The following is a 13,558-nucleotide window of genomic DNA, read 5'->3' on the forward strand; positions in this document are numbered from 1 at the left end:
CAATGGCCTGGGATGCAGGATGACCTTGGTGTCTTCAGTTTCTGACTAAGCTCTAAGTGCCCTACAATGCCTGTGTCAGCCTCCTCCATGGCTGTTGGAATAAATTGTTTTGATGTAGATATTTTGCCAAGAGAAATCTTCACATATTTAGGGTAGACAATCCCATAACTTACCCATAGTTTGGAGGCCTATTGGTTACCCTCAGCTAGGATGTAACCTCTGAGCATGCTACAAATGAGAATTTGGTGACAGATGGATATCAAACGTGAATAAACAGCCCTGAGAAGGACATGGCAACTCCTCACAGTAGGGATGCTAGTCCTTCCTGGACACCCCAAATATCTCTTATCCATCAGTACAAATACTAAATAATGAATTTGTCTTCAAATTAAATAGAATCTTGATTCTATTTTGCTTCCAGGAAATTACATAGCATTTTTAAGTGATCAAGGGCTTCTCCATGAAACAAAAACTCTTTTAAAAGACATGAATAATCTGCTGATGATGCTTTATAGATATGAATGATGGAATTCCCAGAGTTATGGAGAGGTTTATGGTGGATATGAGTTATCAGCAACATTATTAATGAAACATTACACAGGAGAAACATTAAAAAAAAAAATTATCAAAGAGATATGTGACCAAAAAAAGAAGGTGTGTTGGTCATGTAGATCCTAAAAGGAATTAATGGAGTCCCTTCTAGAAATGTACTCATACTTGATCTACTATCAAATAGAGGACAGCGATTTATTTCCTCCACCATAAAATAAATACTTAAAATATAAAAGTATCATAAATACTCCTTGACAAAGGGTTAAAATATAAAAAATTAACCCATAATTCCTATTACTCTAGCCTAGAAGGTTGATACTTAAAATATTTAAATGTGAAATACTTTATGGGATCACTTAACAGTCAGCCTCCCTTCACCTTCATCTTAGCTCTGTACTGTCAAAGCAATTTGATAAAGAACCACATCTGACGAGTCCTTGGTTTCATTTTCCTGGCAATCCTTATCTTCTCCTAAAAAAAGGAAAAACAGAGGAAATGGGAAGAACAAAAGTTACTCTTGCTGGGCAACAAACACCAGAGCTCCTGACTTTTTGATATCACAAAAGTAGAAAATATTTATCTCAGTACTACTGTTAGATTGGAGGATCTGAGAGGATCTCTAATCTAAGGATTGGAGAAAGAAACTAAGAAAAAAAAAAAAAAAAGAAAAAAAAGAGTCACATTCATCAGAATTGATCATCATATAGTATTGTTGTTGAAGTGTATAATGATCTCTGATCCTGCTCATTTCACTCAGCATCAGTTCATGTAAGTCTCTCCAGCCCTTTCTAAAATCATCCCCGTGATCATTTCTTACAGAACAATAATATTCCATTGTTCATATACCATTTGTTCAGCCATTCTCTGATGGACATCCAGTCAGTTTCCAGTTTCTTGCCACTACAAAAAATGCTGCCAAAATATTTTGGCACATGTTGGGATTCCTTTCCCTCTTTTAAGATCCCTTTGGGATATAATCCCAATAGAAACATTGCTGGACCAAAGAGTATGCACAGTTTGATAACTTTTTGAGCATAGTTCAAAACTGCTCTCCAGAATGGTTGGATCTGTTCACAACTCCACCAACAATGCATCAGTGTCCCAGTTTTCCCACATCCCCTCCAACATCCATCATTATCTTTTCCCATTATCTTGGCAGGTGTGCAATGTATCTCAGAATTGTCTTAATTGGTATTTCTCTGAACAATAATGATTTGGAACACCTGAGAAATGACATTATTGTAATTTTCTTCAGTGCTGATAATCAACAGCCAAGTCAAGCCTCAACTTTCCAAACACCTTTGATATTTTATCTTTATAATCTAAGCAAATTTTTAGGAGTTAAGGATTTCAGAGTCTTCAAGTTGCCTTTTGACATAGATTCTCTGGAGGCCAATATAGTATAGTGGAAATTACACTTGGAATTAGGAAAAATCTTGAGGAATGATCCTTCTTATAGTTGAAGGACCATAGATAGATCTCAATTTCTTCAAGCCTCCTTTTCTTCATATGTAAAATTGGGATATGACTAATTTGCAATGCGTACTTCACAGTACTGTTGTAAAATCACATGAAACCAAATGTAAAGCACTACATAAATGCCAGCTGTGATTCCCTCTGAGTCAACCTGTTGCATGACTTCCCAATTTCATTTCCTCAGTTGAATAGAGCTATAGCTATGTATATATACAAATAACTGTAGCTACCTGCTGGATAGTATCTCACCATGTTTGTGTGGCCTCTTCAAGATAAGATGGCAAGAAAAAAAAATTTGTTAGCTTGGATCCAGAGAACAGAATCTGGAGCAATAAGAAATAGCAAAAATAAAGATTTGCACTTGATATAAAACAAATTCTTAAAAACCAGATCTTCCAAAAGCAGGGTATTTCTAACTCAAGAGGTGGTAGATTGGTTCCTCTTCCTCACCATCATCATTTTCAACAGAGGTCATCAGGCCAATGATGGATGGTTTGTTGATTTGTTGATGATACTGTAGAAAGGATTCTCATGAAGGCATCAATTAGACTAGATGACCTCCCCTAGAAGGCTTTTCCATCTCTAAAATTCTGTGATTCTGTGTGATGACCATGTGCTCAAGAATATTCTTGGTATAAGACATAGAACTTGCCCTCAACTAGCTCACAAGTTTATTAAGTTAACAAAAGACAAGAAACAAATGGAAAATGATGTCAGTAAACAAGCCAGTGTCAGTTTGTGTAAACCAGGAAAAAATACTGCAGAGTTCATAGACTGGGAGAAGGAATGGTCAGTCCTGTTTTTACTTCAAAATGTTTCTTGAATATCTCATCTCCTTCATCCTCACTCACTACATGACCAATTGAATTAGTAAAATTAATTCTATTCTTCTTCCTATCCATCCCACATTTACTACCAGACCTAGAATATCTCTTTATCATGTCACTCATGCTTAAAAATCTTCAGAGATTCCCCAGATGATCAAATATATCAAGTCTTGAGTCCAAATGAAGGGCTGGTTTTAGAATCAAGAATGCCTCATCTCATGTCCTACCCTAAAAACATACTGGCTAAGTATTCACAAACAAATTACGTAAGTGTCTCAAGAAACCCTTCACAAATTTAATTTTATCTACATCAGTGACAAGTTTCCACATTGGGACTTGCCCATACCAATGAAACCATAGGTCCAGATCAAAACCAAATATAAAAAATAAAAACCTGTTTTATCCTAACTCATCAATTACTGCCTAGCATTTTTAAATAATACCTCCTGATCTCATTGCCCTAGTAATGTCAAACTCCCTTCTCTCCCTGCCTTTTGTTTCCCTTATATTCCTTTCCTGGAAATGTCTTCCCTGTGACCTCGGGCCCAAATCTCCTCCAGAAAGCCTCATCCAAACATTCTAGTCCTCAATATTTATTCTCTATTGTTTTTGATATTAAACAATATTTATTGTTCATTCGATATGTATTTACAAAAGTGTCCACAGTCTTGTGCTTAAGAATTCAAAAATAAACAAATATAGCTAAGACAAAGTTCCTACTTCTTTGGACTTCATAGCATAATAATTTATTACCTTTCATTTTGTGTTTTGCTTCTTTTACAAATCCTTTAGCAACTAGGACAGAGTGGGTCACACAGCCAGGGATCAATAAATAAATATCTATCATATACCATGCATTTTGCTAGGAACAGAGACACAAAGCGAAGCTGTCCCTGCCCATAAATATCCAAGAAAATATGACATGTTCATAGAGGAATAAATGTCATATGTAAAATAAGTGATAGACAAAAGGATTTACCAACATTTGGAGGAGTCAAGAAATACTTCTTGAAAAAAGGAACTCAATCTAAGTCTTAAAAGGAAACTGAGGTTTAAAGAGGGAAAAGTAAGGAAGAACATTCCAGGCAGTGAAAAGGTGGGGAGACAGGAGATCAAAATGCTGAATGTGAGTAAAGAACAGCAAGTCAGTCAGTAAAGTTGGAGCACAGAAAGGAATAAAATGGAAAGATTAAAGTCAGATCATAAAGGGCTTAAACCCAGAAAAGTTTATATATTATCCTAGAGATGATGGGGAGTCACTGAACCTTAATGAATACAGGAACAGGGTCAGATTTTTGAATATTAAATTGGTTGCTGTGTAGAGAAACTAAATGCAAAGACAAATTAGAAAACTAATCCAGTCAAGAAGTGATGAAGGCCTAGATCAACAATATGGGCATATGAAAGGGATGGATACATAAAAATGTTGATTAAGTAGGTCAAATCAATGAGACATGGCAACTGACTGCATAATGTAATGAGTCAAGAATGATTCTTATGTTGTAAACCTGGGTAACTGGAAGAATAAACACAGATGTGTTTATTTGAAGCAAGGCTTGAGTTGGGCTTTAAAGGCAAGGATAACTGAAACATGCAAAATGGATGGATTACTGAAGGTAGGATTATAGGATCTGGAGCTGACATGAACTTCAAAGATCACTTTATTCAGCTTGTTCCTTTTTCTGGAAAAGAAATAGATGCCTACAGAAACTCAAGAAGGAAGGGTGGGAGAACCACTAGAATCATATCTTGAAAGATAATTGGGTCAATGAGCTAAGCATAGATGATGTTTCAATCACTGAGCCTTTAAGTGTTTGGAGGTTGAGAAAAGGGAACCAGCAATTGTTGAGTGCTACCACCAGCAAAGGATAATAGCTAGAAGCCCTCTCTATCCTAGTCTTCATTACACTTCTTTCTCCTCTCCCATTCACCTTCTTCCTGTTGCTCACACTGATCCTCTCATGTCATGCTGACCACCCTGAGTACTTAGGAATTTAATGAGTTCAATATAGTTCAATAAGTTCAATAGACTTAATTCCATACCTACTCTGTATCTAGTACAGGAGTTGGGCTGGGGATGAAAAAATAGTAATAAAATAATTAAGTTAAAGACAGGTAAGATTTTAATAGGCAGAATAAGAATGGGAGGAAGGCATCAAAAATACAATAAACGGTGTCAGCAAATGTGCTGAGGCAGAATGGCACAATTCTAATTGTTGAGTAAAACACAGAAGAGTGAGCAAAGGAAACAAAAAGTAGTTAGACTTTTAAGAAATCTCTTGTCAATATCCATCTTGGCCTTATCCAAGGGATGTAACAATTTTGCCTCCTTTGTTCTTGAATAAGAAGTCTGAGTCTAAGATTGCAATTTAGAAAAGAGAGCCAATATAGGCTATTAATGCAAATTAATAGCAGATCATCTCCCAAAAACTGAAAGCAAACTAAAGAAACTTATATACAAGGCAGAAAAGATGGAGAAAGACTGTAAGACTTGAGAGCTCTATATATAGATGTACAGCTGTTTCTTTCAGGTGTTATAGCTCAAAGACATACAGTGATTAATTTCAAAACTGGAAATGTACAACATTTCTGATTACTACTTTTGAATGTCTATAATTTGGCTGCTTAGTAAAATTAACTTGACATTTTTAGTGGTTGTGAGGACAATGATGCTTTTGTAAAGTGCTGAATTTCCCTCATTTACAGAGTTTGTTCTCAGCTCTAAACCAGCACAAACAAATTCTCTTCATCTTTTAGCAAATGGAAAACCTTAGACAACCCAAAGTTTTGAACTCATCTGCTTTTACATAATCTGGGACTGGGGAGGGGGTGTGGAATGTAGTACATATGTGCTTCATTTATACAAGAAAGCTATTTATAAATTCAACCATTTTCAAAACTATCCTGCTTAAAGAAATCCTACTATGAATCCTCTGGTGAAAAAGTAAATAATCACTTTTTATCTTTTTTGTAAATATGAACTTTCTCATATTGGTTTTGCTTAAAGGGAAGTACTTGTAGATACATTTTTTAAAATTTGAATAGGATAGAATATTAGAGCTGGAAGGAACTTTCCTAGTCCCATTCCCTTATAAAGGAAGGGAGGCCCAAACAAGGAACTTGCTCCAGGTAACTGAGGGAATAATGGTAGAACTAGGACTAGAATTTAAACATCATAGTCCAACATTCCAATATGATACAGCTTGCTTCTCAACTGAATTCTATTTTTCCTAGTTATGTTATTATCTCACAGATGCCTTTAGCTTTGTTTCGTCCCCCTCCAATTTCTATAAACAAGGAACTCTTATCTGCCAAAGGATTCACTGCAAGTTTGGTATAAAGCAACAAATCCTTCTGAAAAGGACATGAATGGTTTTGGAGATAGACATGAATGGTTTTGGACATTCCCTCCCAAGGACCTTTCTAGTTCTATTATTTGATCAAAGACTTTGTAGTGATGCTGAGGAATCATATTTCCTATAGCAGAAATGCAACTCCTAAAAATCTAGACTAGCATAGGAGAAAACTACTAACCCCTACTAGTGGATGACAGCATATCCTCCTAGTCATTTAAGAGAAACCCATTCTAATAGTCACTGCTACTTGTGACAAAGAACCCCAAAATACCCTACGGACTACTGTGAAGAGCCAAGACCAAATGGCAGGCAACAGAGTTTATTCTACTCTTCTTAGAACAAGGTTTCTCTCGGGAAACAAAAACATCTGTCAGATGTTGAATAAAGGACTATTGGACCCCAAAATAAAAACTGACATTTCAACAAATCATATTTCTATAATGCTCTTAAGATTTATAGTGATTATATGATGACCAGTTCTGATGGACCAGGCCATCCTCAGCAACGAGATCAACCAAATCATTTCCAATGGAGCAGTAATGAACTGAACCAGCTATGCCCAGAAAAAGAACTCTGGGAGATGACTAAAACCATTAATTGAATTCTAATCCCTATATTTAGGCAAACCTGCATTTTTGATTTCCTTCACAAGCTAATTGTACAATATTTCAGAGTCTGATTCTTTTGTACAGCAAAATAACAGTTTGGTCATGTATACTTATTGTGTATCTAATTTATATTTTAATATATTTAACATCTACTGGTCATCCTGCCATCTAGGGGAGGGGGGGGGAAAGAGGTGAAAAATTGGAACAAGAGGTTTGGCAATTGTTAATGCTGTAAAGTTACCCATGCATATATCCTGTAAATAAAAGGCTATTAAATAAAAAAAAAAAAAAAAAAGAAAAAGATTTATAGTGATTTCCCCACAACAACCCTGTGATGTAGATATGCAAAGATACTTTCCCCATATGGATTGGGGAAACTGGGGTGTTAAATCACAAAGCTCTCAAGTGTACAAAGGAATTTGGTCTATTTAAATATGCTAAGTATACTAAATACAATATATTCCCATTTTATACCATGCTACTATTAGAGTTGGAAGGAACTTTTAAGATCATAGAGCCAAAGTTTGTCTTTTTATAGATGATGAAACTGAAGCTCTTCCAGTGATTTGTTAGAAAAATAAGATGCCAGGTCATGCTAGACAAGGAAAATTTTGTGGTACAAGACTGATCAGTCACCATCAGGGCCCTTATCTTTGTACCATATAGTCTTTCAAAAACCAGAAAAGTACAAGGCAGAATTTTTCTCTCCAGAATTTAATAACTAGTCCAATTAGAGCAATAGATGAGAGAACTCAAAGCAAACAGTGATTTTTAAAATGACTTCATGGCAAAAATGACTAATGTTATCTTAATAATTACACAACTATTTGATATCATGCAACTAAGATTTTAGCTTAAGGCTTGATGTTCCATATCAAATAATTGCAGAAACAGATTTAAATAAAGGCATTATCTAATTAGTAGTATCTGCAAATCATGTCAATGGAAGATTGTTGAGCAGATAGAAAAACTTGATGAAAAACCATTTTACATGAACTTTAACAGAAGCCCCTGGCCAATTTCAGCCACAACTTAAGTAGCTACTGCAAAAAGTTCTTTTTCCAATCTGTAATTTTGAAAAAGCTGGAAATTTGTATTTCCTTTACAAGTTCATGGATACTCTCTAGCTGATGATACATGAAAACTATTATATACCATAGCTAGTGAAGCTGTTCAAAACCCTATGGTACCATCCATGATGAATCATTCCCCCAAACCAAGTATCCTTTTTTTTAAACAATACATAAAACAGGACTATAAATTGGAAAAGATTTCAGAGATCATCTAATCCCTTCATTTTACAAAGGAAAAAACCCTAGAGAAAGGAAGTGAAGACTTAAAGTCACACAGGTAGTACAAGAGCAGAGTCAAGATTTAAATCCAAGTCCTCAGATTCCAAATCCAGTGCTCTTCCACCACACCAAATGTGTCTATATATACATATACATACATACATACATATATATATATATACATACACACACACAAACACACACACACATATATGTAATATTTTACATCTGCTTCTCAGATATTGTTCAAATCCTTTCCAGTAATATAGGAGATCTTATACTTAAAACAAAGACAAGCAGTCCACAAATGATCATAGTAAGGAGCCAATACATTTATTAGCAAAAGTTGGTCCTTCAGGATTCTGATCCGCAGGAACTGGCTGTTCCCAGAGATGGCCCCCCTGGTTTAAGCTGAAAAGAAAAGGAAATTTTTAAGTGTGCCTCAATTAAAGACTCTGACAAAATTCATCATTTCTTAAACATGCACTCAATTCCTTAACACACAATTTCAGATATTTTGAATGCAACAAAAGTAAATACTAAAAGGTTCGGCTTCCCCCAAGTTAAAAAGACCAATAAGCCTTAAAAAGCAATGAGTTTATTTTGCTCTCAATCAGGGGTTACTCTGGTGAGAAATGGCGAAGAAAAAAGTTGGAAAGTATCATGGACGAAGGAGCTGGGCCAAGCTTTGATACTCCTAGGTGGGAATCTAAAAAGAGAGCATCTCTGAAAATAAGATCACTTACTTTAATAAAACAGGATGACCAAGAAAGTAACTAGCATTGAAAAATGCCTTCTGCCTTTTCATAAGAGATTGGCAGGGGATAAGTGGCTACAAATTAATTTTATATATATATATATTTACACACACACAGACTTCAACATTTTAAGAACTGGTGATTTGCTGGTATAGAGATTCTCTGCACTAATATAGATCATAATCCCTCTGTGTCTTAGGTATTTCTAGCCAAAAAATTCATTCATCACTTTGAAGGCATAGCCTTAGAGAACCCAGCATCTCTTCAATGATACAATGAAAATGACTTTAGTGGAGGATAAGGTTGTACATGTGCACACATATGAACTTTATTTTTCCTTTTATTTTTTATTTTTATTTTCCTTTAATTATAGAATATTTGGAAATTTGACTTTACCTCAAGGTTTCCTCTAGCCTTTCTGAGGATTTCATGAGTTAAAACCACTAGAAAGAGGGGAAAAAATAGAAAATTAATTTCATACATTATTGAAAAATACACTTAATGTCTCTTTCCTATCCCATGTGATAAGTGTAGCTGGTTGAAAAGAAGCTTCTAGATTTTGCCACCCAAAAAAGGACAACATGAAGCTCTGTAATGAATGCCTTTTCTTCCTTTCTTCTTGGACAAGGTGGAGTGGAATCATTTTATCCTTCATGGAAAGTGAAGAAATCTCTGATGACACTGCCTTACTGATGACACTTATACATGTTTGTATAGGAAAATAACCCAGGCACAATAACTCTCTATATTTTTTTTAGTGTTTTAAAGTATTTTTCTTAAAACAACTTTGTTAAGTAACTAGTAAATATGGCTCTCACCTGTAGCTAACTTATCTGTAGATGAGAGTATTGAATTTGGAACAAACGATCCCAATTTCAAATGTCAAGTCTACCTGTATGACATGAGGCAAATCATTTAACCTCTCTGGGTCTCAGTTTGTTGACCTATAAACTAAGATGGTTAGACAAAGTAATCTCCAAGTTCCCTTCGGATTTTAAGTATTTGAGCCTGAGGTCTGAGGCAAGATTTGTCCTTTGATATGTGACTCTTTTTAGTATTCCATGATGAATCTTCAGAAACAAGGTTCTGCCCTATAAAAACTACTCCCCCTAAAAGCTACAGAATTAGAGCAACTGATGAAATGTCATGTTTTAAATGTAATTTAAGTTCTGACAATCATCTCTCATTTGTACTTCTTCATATAGTTACTTTTCAGTGCTTAGCATAGTGTCTGGCATATAGTAAGGGCTTAATAGAATAAAATAAAATAAAAAGAAGTAGAGAGTCAGACTTGGGTTTTAGTTCTAGTACTACCAGTCATTAGCTTTGGAACTTTTGTACCTTAGTCTTCATTTCCTTCTCTATAAAATGAGTGAGTCAGACTAAATGATTTCAAAGAGCTTTCCTATAATTCTGAGGTGTATGTAGATTATTAGCTAGTTCCCAACAAACTATCTGGTCTTACAGGAATCCTGTTGGAAGAAAGGATATTAAATGATCTTTTTTTCCCCATCTTTGTCAAAAACAAAATTAAATGACCAGCATGAATGAATACAATTAACAGCTTCCTGTGCTTCACTGATCCTGCTACAAACCTCATCAAAAAGTTTTTAAGAAGAGATGCAGTTCAGAGGCAATTCCAAAAACTGCTGGGTAAGGCCTGGGAAAACTGTCCTTGCTTTGAATTCCTCCAATTGCTGAACATGGCCCAGAATATGGCTTAAATATAACTATATGCTCTAACAAAACCCAAGGTTGGAATGAACTCACCAAATTAAATTCTACCCCTTAAATGGCTTATTCAGTACAAGGGCAGAATGTTGAGCTTGATAAACAAATATGAGTGGCTGTTTCTTGCCCGACAGCATTTTTCATGGGATGATTTCAAAGCCAGTTTGAATTCTATATTGGGAGGAGGGCATGGACATTTTTTTTTTTTCACTGAACAAGATAAGATTTTAATGCAAGTCATTTCTGATAAGCTTCCCACCCCTTTCCTCCACCTACTCTACCAGCAAGCTTAAGAGGTTAAAATTAATTATTGCAAATCAAAAAATGTATGTCAGTAAATATCGAAGGAAACCTTAATGAAGAAAAATGAGGGCAGAAATTTGCCACTCCCAAGGAGCCATATGATCAAAATCTGGAAGAAATAATTAAAACATCTAGATAACCTTTCAGGAAGAGGGAAAATGTGGATTAAAAGGTTTTACTCTTACTTTTTTATATGGCTTATATTATTATTTTATTTTATAGTTTACAAAGAAAGTAATTCTTCATAAGAAACTTGTGAAATCATTAGAGCTCAAGTACTGTTACCCTTATTTCATAGATGAAGTTAAATGGAACGATGTGGCCTAGTTAATCGAGCACTGGGCCTGACAACCAGGAACTCCCACCTGCCTTGTCTTTTCTTCCTATATAACCTATGACAAGTTACAACTTCTTTGAGCCTGTTTCCTCATCTGTAAAGAGGAATAGTACTTGTCCTGCCTACTTCAAAGATTGCTGTGAAGAAACCCTTAAAATACTCCATAAACATCAAGTCTTAATAAATAACTTGTCCAAAATCATATAAATAAGTGGTAACGTCAGGACTCAAAATACAGCATTTTTTTCATAGCACAGTCACATTCCCAAAAGGTTTGGCTCAAATTCTCTCAAAATCTACAGAATTAGAGCAATTGATGAAATAAGTCATATTTTATGTGCAATTTAAGTTCTGACAACCATCTCTTATTTGTACTTCTTCATATGGTCACCATTCAGTGCTTAGTGCATAGTGCCTGGCACAAAGTAAGGGTTTAAAAAAATGCTTACTGATGGACTGATTGTTTTACTTTATACCAACTGCTAGGGTATTTCAATTTTCCATTTCTAGACTAATTGATTCTTGATACTGCCAAGGTATACCTGAGGAATAACAACTATAGAGTCATCAGAAGTCAGCAAAAGAAATATAAAGTGGTGTTGTTGATGTGCTGTCCCATTAGTCTAAGATGACTGGCTCAGATAGCTCTAGGAAGTTCTGCTAGATCTTTATATTCACAAGGGTCACTGACAATGAGGGATTTAACAAACTTCCCTTGTTCTAGTTCAAATCTGGCAAGGTTCATGAACTGCTCTTTGCATGCACCTTCCAAGAGGTAGCCAAGATGTAATCCTACTCAGCAATAAACTCAGCTCTCTGTTCTTCAGAAAAGGCCCAGAAACTTTCAGCTTCATGAGGCAGGATCTTAGTTCTACCTGAGAAAATGCTGAAATAATGGTGTAACGGGAGGAATTGGGGTGAGAAGTGGGAGCAAGCAAGAAGGGGTGTCTCAGTCAGCAATCTCTAAGATAGAAGAAATGGCACAGTTAATGCGGAGCAGCTTCAGGAGGCTATTATGCTGACAATAGGAATGAATATAATAAAACTCTTCTGACATGGCACCTGATCTTTGCAAATACTATGACATAGAAAATTTGATGATTAAAAGAACTTAATTTCAACAAAAGCAGGAGTCAAAAACAACATGGTCCAAAGTGCATAGAATAGACACAATATACAAGTAAAAGACTAGAAGTTATATGAGTGTAAAATTTTACATACACTGATCAAAGATGACTTTTTCCTGGTGTTTCCTCGACTGTAAATGTCTAGCTGTACTATATAGCTTCTTCTCTTGTTCAGAAATTTTCTTGCGCAGTCGGATGATTTCAGCTTTCATTTCAGCAATCTAGAGAGGAAATAAAGATAAACTGATGCTGACCTCTTTTTTTAGGGTCTAATGATCTGTTAACATCAGCATGGAGCAAGATATTTGAGGGGGAGTATCAACTACAATAGCAATTATTCTTTTTGACCCTCCTCATGATAACCTGAGTTCTTTAACCTGCATGATTTTCACATTAACTTCTGAATATCCTTACTGAAGAAGTAATTTTAAATAAAGTACCAAGTTACTTAGTAGTAGAGTGGTTAAAGATGTGAAAAACTCACAAGACATTTATCCTAGCCACAATAGATGCTATTACACAAAGCAGTTCACAGACTAAATCAAATATGATTAAGCAAGACTGAATCACATATGATTAAGCAACATGCTTCCAGTTGTAATGGATTTTTAAAGTTGGTAGGGGAGAGAAGCAAGGACAGGTTCTAGGAAAGTAAGGGAAGAATTGGGGAGGAGCTAGAGAGGGGCCAAGGAGGAGCTTGGTCTAGAACAAATTCATATATGTAGCACATGACGAGGTACACATTAAGATAGGAGGAAATAGAGCATGCTTTTTAGATATGCAAACAAGACAGTCCTAACTCAGTGTGTGACAATGGAAACAGGATGGATGAATTAAAGTTCCTATTCTATATCACTGTGGTTCTCAAGGCTGAAAACAGCATGAGAAAGTAACCATTATGGCTATTTTTTCAGATAGTATTCATTTATAAATGGACATTAAAAGTCAATATTCCAATAACGGAGCTATTCATTGGGATCCCAGCTTTCCCTTTTAAAAGCAGATACCTGTTTGACATTCAAAGTTTGAAATACTGGATTGTATTCTGAATTGGATTTTAGGCTGCCCTCCACTATGCTAAGGATGATTGTGCTACAGGAAAATAGATTTAGAAGTACCAAAAATAATTAGTTATATTCAGCTGTAATATTACATTATCCACCCTCTGCCCCCAAAATTTCAAGTTTCCTG

The 13,558-nt window shown here is 35.4% G+C and overlaps 1 protein-coding gene across 9 annotated transcripts in view; it reads right to left on the reverse strand.

Moving 5' to 3' along the window:
- Window positions 1-1,004: 1,004 nt before the first annotated feature.
- Window positions 1,005-13,558, reverse strand: part of CDK5RAP2 (CDK5 regulatory subunit associated protein 2) — a 159,992-nt gene continuing 147,438 nt past the window's right edge. For 8 of the 9 annotated variants that reach the window (XM_031954201.1, XM_031954198.1, XM_031954199.1 and 5 more), the window contains 3 exons: window positions 12,462-12,588; window positions 9,266-9,312; window positions 8,423-8,522 (listed from right to left, as the gene is read on the reverse strand). In XM_031954201.1, coding sequence (XP_031810061.1) covers window positions 8,466-8,522; window positions 9,266-9,312; window positions 12,462-12,588 — 231 coding nt within the window. In that variant the 3' untranslated portion in view covers window positions 8,423-8,465. Of the gene's footprint in view, window positions 1,024-8,422; window positions 8,523-9,265; window positions 9,313-12,461; window positions 12,589-13,558 lie in introns of those variants that run through there. The other variant, XM_031954197.1, reaches the window with a different exon arrangement.

Source organism: Sarcophilus harrisii, chromosome 2 (assembly GCF_902635505.1).
Source record: "Sarcophilus harrisii chromosome 2, mSarHar1.11, whole genome shotgun sequence".
Taxonomy (NCBI): domain Eukaryota; kingdom Metazoa; phylum Chordata; class Mammalia; order Dasyuromorphia; family Dasyuridae; genus Sarcophilus; species Sarcophilus harrisii.